The 8,500-nt window shown below is 43.7% G+C and overlaps 1 protein-coding gene across 9 annotated transcripts in view; it reads right to left on the minus strand.

The window, feature by feature from the left end:
* Ryr3 (ryanodine receptor 3) overlaps positions 1–8,500 on the minus strand; it is a 538,051-nt gene that overhangs the window by 115,363 nt on the left and 414,188 nt on the right. For all 9 annotated transcript variants that reach the window (XM_031371354.1, XM_031371356.1, XM_031371353.1 and 6 more), the window contains 3 exons: positions 6,921–7,061; positions 5,885–6,048; positions 3,827–3,905 (listed from right to left, as the gene is read on the minus strand). In XM_031371354.1, the coding sequence (XP_031227214.1) occupies positions 3,827–3,905; positions 5,885–6,048; positions 6,921–7,061 (384 nt within the window). The remainder of the gene's footprint in view (positions 1–3,826; positions 3,906–5,884; positions 6,049–6,920; positions 7,062–8,500) is intronic.

The following is an 8,500-nucleotide window of genomic DNA, read 5'->3' on the forward strand; positions in this document are numbered from 1 at the left end:
AGTTTTGGGAACAATATCTGCAAACAATTCTAACACAATTCGTCCAACTCGCTCCCCGCCGATGTCCATGTCAAAGAAGACTAGTGGGTTCTTGGAATTGGAGGGCTTGGCTGCCGGGGATGGATGGGACATCTTCACTGCGGACGCTGGAAAGCGGGACACGAGTACCTCGTGCGCGAGAGGGGCTCAAACTCTACCGCACCCCTACGTCCTGCCGTACATGCTTTTTAGGAGACTTAAGACTGTAAAGCACCACTGGAGGACACCTTCTTCAGTAGGAGTTCTGAGCGCCATTGATATAGAGCTAAGTGGGAGAGTCCCTGACTTCCTCAGCCTCAAAACCCTAAAACTCCTACCTGCTCATTCCATTCTCAATCTCTGCCTCTGCGTGTTTGTCAAACGTGCCTATTTCCCAAGTTTTTATCCCTTTCTAAGAGACACATAATTCCTGGCTGTTTTATCTAGGACTGCGGTTTCAGTTATCCCTGGTGACTGATGTTAAATCAGTATTTCTAGAGAAGAGCTGACCCCTAGTTTCCAAACACTATGGGCCCTGCTTGATGTGCTTAGTAGTGTGTCTAAGCAGGACCCAGCAGTTACTTCTTTAAATGGCTCCTTCTCTTGGGTTTCTTGATCTCTCTCAAGCTCCCGCTCAGTCTTTAATGCTCTAACAGTGGATCCACATCCTTGTTTATCTCATTGCATACCTTACTGTTTCTATGCCTCCTAGGATCACTCCTTTGCTCATCTCTCCGGCTGGCTTCTTAGTATTGAGCCCACTCACCTAGAGGACTCCAGCAGCTTCCTAAGGACTCTCTGCTTCCAATCTGTCACCTCTTCATGGGTTAATTATCTACTATTGTTAGGTGATATTTATCAAAATTGTCCTGCTAGAGAATTCCATTCTCTTATGATTTCTGACTGTCACCTCCTGCCATAGGAAAAATGGAAACTCTAATATGACTTAAATGTGGAAACCTCTCCACATTTATCTCCTACCCTCTTCCATGTTCTACTCCATGTCCTAGCTCTGTGGTTCCCCAGTATTGATACATTCTCTCTTGCATCTCTTGGTCTGCATGTGCTGACTCAGCAAGAAACTCATCACTCCCCTGTGATGAGCGTCTATCCATCTTTTATAATAGGCTGTAATGTTACCACATTTCACGTCTCTGGACACCAACTGTGGGATTTGGTACTCCTCTTATGTGTTCTAACCCCGCGCTCATGCCAATCATAGAACTGAATAATCTGTATCACTGTGGCTGGATAATTCTGTTTCATAGGAAGAGTGGTACTTTAAAGTCTTTAATTATGTGTATATGTGTGAATGCATGTGAGTCCAGTATCCTCAGAAGCCCGAAGAAGGTGTTGTAACTCCCAAAGCTCGAGTTATAGGCAGTTGTGAACTGCCTGGTGTGGGTACTGGAAATGTATTTAGATCCTCTGTAAGAGCAGTTTACACTTTTAACTATTGAGTCTTCTTGCCAGCCCCAGGAAGAAGTTCTTGAGGTCAGGGGGAAATACTCTTCTCTTGTTAGATAACCAGCACCACTGGGCAATGTTGAGCATATATCCTCGCCCTCATGAACCCTCACACTGGCATCAGGGAGCGATACTAATCAAACTAATCAAACACTAGTAGATATGTTACTGATAGATAACTGGGCTAAGTGTATGAATGTGGAACTGTTATAAGTATATTAATATATTCACATGTAAATAACTTAAAAATACTGTGAAGGAAGAGAATAAGGTACTAAGATGACCTGTATATAAGGAATCTTGGAAAGTATCAGCCTAGGAATGAATACTTAAATTGACACCTGCAGAGTGAGGTAGGGATGGCACATGACTACCTTGCTCAGTCAGGGAAGTGTTTGTGCACAAGTTGAGTGTGTGCTGGAGGATCTAAAAGTATAGGGAGTGACTGATGGGCAGAGACAAAAGGGAGATCTCACTGGGAGTCAGACAGGGCGGTACTACTAGGCTACTTGGGGATTGTGACCTTTGTTTTAAGAAGAATTAGAACTTGTTAAAGAATTTTAAGAAGGGACAGGGGCTGGACAGGAAAACCACTAATATCATGTGACCAAATATGCATATTGGAACTATTACTTGTTTGTGGTGTGAAGAAAAAACTGGAGAAAATAAGTGCACATGAGGAGGCCAGCCAGGTGATCACAATGGCCAGGGTCAGAGGTGACAGCAGCTGGGACTGAAGTCAGTGGGCGCTGCAGAAATTCATGAAGTGTCAAAGGGGTAGAATCCACACAACTTGGAGATGGATGAACTTTGACTGTGGGTTTATAGACGCACTCCTTCCCCTTAATCCATGGTTTGGACTAGTAGCCACACTGAGAAGAAGTTAGAAAACCCATATACATTAGAGTAAGAGAGTCCAGCAGACAGCCTATTTTTGACTTTTATTTTTTTCTTAAATAAAGTTTTATTGGCACACGGGCCCTTTTTTTACTGTCAATGTTTTGTCTGTGGCTATGTCTGTGCTGTAACAGTGGAAATGAGTCGTTGCCATGGAGGCTGTCTGACCCACAGAGCTACAAGTGTTCATTACCCATTTCATTATAGATTATAGATTATTTGACCATTTCCATGACCTTTACGTAGAAGAGGCTTGCCAATTTTGGTGTAAAGTCATGAGGTATAGCTTATTCTACAGTTTAGTGGTTGTTGTCATCAGCATAAGTAGAAACACTTGAGAGGCTCAGAGGTGAACACAGATCAACACAGAACTGAGATGCTAGCGCATGGTTTCCTTTGTCTGTGAGTATACAATAGGGAGACGACATTCTATGGCCCTGCCTTAAAATGTGTCCACGGGGAGTAGGGGGATGGGGTAGGGCTGGGGGGAGCTGGCAAGATGGCTCAGCAGGTAAGAGCACTGACTGTTCTTCCGAAGGTCCTGAGTTCAGATCCCAGCAACCACATGGTGGCTCACAACCACACATAGTGAGATCTGACGCCCTCCTCTGGTGCATCTGAAGACAACTACCCCGGAGCAAGCAGGCTGGAGCGGAGCGAGCGGGGCTGGAGCGAGCGGGGCTGGAGCGAGCGGGGCTGGCAGAGGTCCTAAGTTCAATTCCCAGAAGCCACACACATGATGGCTCACGGCCATCTGTACAGCTACAGTGTACTCATACACATAAAATAAATAAAATAAATCTTTAAAAAAAAATGTGTCCAACTGTTACAAGCTGAGCAATGGCCCCATCTTTCAATGGCTGCCAATTCCAATCCAGCATGCTTTTGGCACAGCAATCAAACTTATTAAGCAGCCTAACTTCAAGTGGGAGGAATTTTAACAGCAGATGTACCAAGTGCCTAGAAGTTCTAGCAGCCCCCACTAAAGGAAGACTCTCAATGGCCTTCCTAGAATACAGTTCAGCTTCCTAAGCAAGCAGAAGAGTGAGGCCTTCAACTTTACTTGTTCTTTTCCAGCAGTGAGTGCAAAGAAAAAAAAAAATGAAATAACAAACTTCCCACCCAACGAAGCATCTATGTTAAATACACACAAGAGCTCGTTTGGGCATAAACTTCAGGCAGTGCAATGATAAGAAAGCTATTGACACTTCCAAAATGACTCATTTTCTTGAACACCACAGATGCAGCACCAGCAGCTGCCGCTGCCTCTTTCTCTGACCTCTACCAGCCCTAGGAAATTGCTGCCTAGAAATAATGAATGCTCTTGGCATGGAGACTCTGTCACTTAGACAAATCAGGCAGATTTCCAGGATCACACCCAATAATGTTCTTGGGCTCCCCCTACCCGCTTCCTGACAATTGCCAATCGGCGGATAATCCCTACCTTGTCACAAGCCCATTTGTCATGAGAATGCTCAGCATACTTGGTGACAATGTATTCCAATTTTTCAGGCAAGGAATAACTGTGAATTGAGGAAAAAAAAACATTATTAGTCTCTGTAAGCATTTTAGCTAGACATGGTAGAAGGCAGGTCGAAGTAGCAATCTGCTGTCACTCGTGGGATTTGCTAGCAGCCTATCTTGTAGCATAAGCTACTTTAGACACAGTGACACTACTGAACAAGGTGGCGAGGCCAGTGTTGTGTTTCAGGCACCCACCCAAGTCTGACCACAGGGTTTCTCTGCAGAATCATCTGCACATAGGTGACCTTCCTCCAGGTGCTCTGGGCTCTCCTGGCTCCACTGGGGTTACAGAGGCAACTCTGGTCTCTGTCAATGAGAATCTTGTCATCCTATAGCTCCAGTCTGAGAACAACAGATTGTGTAGCTAGAGGTCAGATGTTACAAAATACTGGTTATCTATCAGTTTGAATTAGTGACACATTACGACTAGCATTTTGGAAATACAATAGATGCCTGTCATTTCTGTCTCCTATCAGCTCTTATCCATTCTTCATTTTCCTGTGTGTCAGATGGTCTTCTGGTATTGCATATGATGTTGGGTGCATGGTCAGCAAGGTCAGGTCTATGACAAGATGGATCAAATTCACTTGAATCTAGAATTCAATGAGACAAGGGTGCCTCAACATGATTCATTCAATGGAGCCAGCTGACGGTTGTCGTTGCCTTTGGGGAGGCTTAGCCCATGAGCTTTTTATTAGTTATGACCCTGGGTCCTGGTAATGAGGCCTTCTTTGTTTTAGAGATAAGACTAGTGTTGTTCTCACATTACTCAATTTACTGATGCCTAAGGTTCGTTTGAAGTAACAAGAGTTGTCAAAACGGTATGGGGTTGCTCATCCTTGGCACACAATTGCTAGAGTGATGGTGATGATATGTGTAACACATCCACTCCTCACTTCATTTACTCTATCAGCTTTTTATGTGCTTACATTTTTATAAGGCAAACTTCTCTAAAGCCAGTGTCTATTTTCTTTTCTTGCCCCAAGCTTCCCTTTTTACCATATTCTTTATTTCTTCCCTGTAGGAGGCCCAATCCTATTTCTCACCATCTCCCCAATCAAGGCTTCCTCCAATGGAATGTGCACTTAATTGCACTTAAGTATAAGTGATGAATTTTATACTTTAGCAGAGCTGACACTCCTAGGCAGGGTTTAGGCTCCTATTTGAGAACCACTGTCTCCAAACACAGGTCTGGGTGATCATACGGGATCGGGCTCATTTCCCAGCTCATTTAGAAGAGTTTTGTCCTTTTCCGTTAAAATGTAAGGGATGAAGTCAGTCTGCTCCTGGACACATGAAACTAGGGTAAGATGCCTCAAAATCTAACACAGCAATTAATTTTCCCTAAGGATAAATTGACTTGTATCTGCAATTGGATGAGAGCATCTGTTGAGCATCAGTAAAAGATTCTGGATACTCTGTTGAGCATCAGGAAAGGATTCTGGATACTCGTGGGAAGAAATTTTAAGGCACTACTGTAGGGTGACTCCAAAGATCTACTATCATTTAGCATGGCAAAGAACAGACTCAACCTCTCAACGGATCACAAGCATTCTGCTACCACTGAGGTCTTGCTAAGGTTCTACTGTTACTATGGAGTTGTTTTGGTGTTATTATATCTGTATAGGCCTAATTTGTAAAGAGCAAAGATTAATTTTTTGTCAAAAAACTCATTAATAAATTAATTACATCACTTATCAGGGTGGGCCTTGTCACGCCTCAGGCAACATTTATTTTTGTGAGTGTGTCTCTTTCATGTGTTAAACAACCCTTCCCGAAAGCCTGAGATATAAGTAACATAGTACAGAATCAGATATGGATGGATTAAACCCTGTACCTGGTATGACTCATGTCAAAAGAGATGGTGAGAGGGTTGGCAGGAGGGAAAGGGAAAAATGAGTTTCTACTGTAGTCTGAAAGAAAGTTACTGGCTACAATATGGCATTTAGAAACAGTTTATAAGTGGCCTTGAACTTACTTCATGGTGTTGATAGGTTTGGGGTCAAAGTTTCCATCTGCATCCACTGAGACCTGTTTCTCCAGTGTGGCCGTGATTCTCGTATCTAAATAGTCTGGGGGCAAGGCCCCAGCAATAGCACTGAGACAAGGCAGGGCCATTCGGAAGAGGTCCAGGTCATATTTCTGTGAGGAGAAACAGAGCACTCTAATAGACAGACCAGAACCATGGCTGTCATGCAGAATCATTCTCTCACCAATAGAAATACAGAGACAAATGCATTTGCAGGCTGACCTTCAGTACTCTCTACAGGAAATTAAAGAATTCTTGGAGGATGGAATGACAGTCTATCAAGTCCCCAAGTCACCATTCACTTTAAGTTGAAGAAGTTTAAAGGTCTAAATCAATGTCATCCCAAATAAATTTAAAGAATATCCAAGAGTAAAATGGTTTTCCCTAGGCTATAAACTTCCCCGCTAAGAATAGTTATGGAAAATAACCCAACTTATGACCAGGGAGGGGACTTTGAAGATCTTATAAGCTCCACAGTGATGGGTAGAGGTTTGCACTAATATTTTACCCACTGGTGTGACATAAATCGCAGACAAAGGTAACTTAAGGAAGGCAGGCTTTATTCTGACTTAGAGTTTAGGGGACACAGGTCAGCAAGGTGGAGAAAGAATGTGAGGCAGCTGGTCACATTCTCAATCAGAAAGAACAGGAAATGGGACCAGACTATAACACTCCACAGAGAAAAACAACAAGAGTGTTAAGTAATTCAACTGGAAGCAGAAAGTGCCTTTGGAACTTGCTCTGGTGGCTGCCCTCCCATGCGCTAGCTCAGGAAGCCTGGCATGTTATTTAACTACTCTGAGGACTAGGTAGTTCCTATTCTGGAGCATGATTTTTCTTAGGGTGCTCTGGGGAGCTGGTGGTGGTGGGGTCTTAAAGAATTAGCATGATATGCTTGTCCATAGAAAAGAGTGAAAGCAAACTGACTTAGTTCCCACATGCTTAAATCACTGGGGTCACTGTTTTCTCGGGAAGCAGTCATTACCTTGTGGGAGAGGGAGTCAAAAATCCCCCAGAAGAGCTTCTCAGTGAGGTGCAGTTCCTCCTCCACAGCTAGCCCATAGCTCCCCCATCCCGAAGGCAGGCAGTAATACTTCCAGCACTGCTCATAGTGATTTGTCAGAAGCTGGGAGTGTCAGGATAGGAGGGCACCAGTCGCAGGGACATCCACAGGCACCAGAGGTATGCAGGGAGAAGAAAACAAGAGTGGGAAATCCTGGGGGGCAAACCAGTATTTGAAGGAGTTGGGTTGTCCACAGAGAGGCTCTTCAGATGCCTGTGGGAAGGGACTTCTCTCACACTTAATGAGCCAGGCTGAGCTGCATCTGCCTGATTAATTCTCCTGCCTCCTGATGTGCTCCCAGGTAGTTACTAAAAAAATGGAGAGGAGTCAATCCCGCTTTAAATGAGAAAATGTTACCTTTTGAAAGGAGTTACAGTGTGCTGTTCTAGTTAGTCAGGGGTGGGAACAATTTCATATGATTACATATGATTCTGGAATATCCTGGGGTGTGCTGCTATGGGGAGGGGAGAGTGGGCAGAAAATTGTGTGTTCAAGGATTTATCTTGATGGCTGTCTGTGACTTTCTGGTCTCTCTCTGGCCCTCGTCCAGCTCAATGATGTGACATCAGTTCCATAGCTCACCAGGAGAGGGCACACTACACTAGTAACACTCCTTTCCAGTAGGTGCCACATCTAAGGGGAAAAATGCCATTCATGTGAGATGTTAATGTGAATTTACTGCGTGGTACAGCAATGCCTCTCAGGAGCCAGCATCGGCTGAGAACAGAGGTCTGTAGAGAAACAATGCCAAGTTTAGGACATCACATGTTTTAGCAACAGTACACTTTGAGATTAAGATCCAGAACTGTTAACATTAGAAGGAGAACTGAGCCCTGGGAGGACTGAGAACCTCAGTGATTGTGTAAAGCTTCCTGCCTGGTTATGGGACTGAACCGAGGGTTTCTGAGAGTTCTGGTAACCCCAATAAATATTCCCTTAAAACCCTGCTTGAATTATTCCTTAAAAAGAAAAGAAAGGAGACAGAAAGGAATTGTCAGTGTGGCTAGTCTGCAGTGGCCACCAACTTTGATACTGTCCAGGACTAGATAATATGGGGCTATAATAGAGAAGTTATAGGAATTAGAAAGTAAACAAAAAGTTCTGTGTTCTTCTCATTAATAAATAGAAAAAGAAAAAAGAAATTAAAAGCATATGTAATAAGAGGGAAAACGCACAAAACCACAATGGAAAGAGACATTTTAGATCCTTTGAATGAAATGCCACAGGGAGAGCTGGAGTTCTGGCTGCTTTCAGAGGATCCTGGTTAGATTCCTGCCATATCTGATTCCTGGCCATAAGTGGAGACTCAGAACCATGGATAACTCCAGTCCCGTGAAATCTATCACCCTCTTCTGGCCTCTATTAGTACTGCATGCATATGTTGTCCAGACATATAAGTAGGCAAAACACTGGTACACACAAAATACTAAAAGAAGTAATAATTTAAAAAAAGAAAGGAAGAGGGAAGGAAGGAAGAGAGAGAGAGAGAGAGAGAGAGAGAG

This window comes from Mastomys coucha, unplaced genomic scaffold, assembly GCF_008632895.1.
Source record: "Mastomys coucha isolate ucsf_1 unplaced genomic scaffold, UCSF_Mcou_1 pScaffold15, whole genome shotgun sequence".
Classification (NCBI taxonomy): Eukaryota; Metazoa; Chordata; class Mammalia; order Rodentia; family Muridae; genus Mastomys; species Mastomys coucha.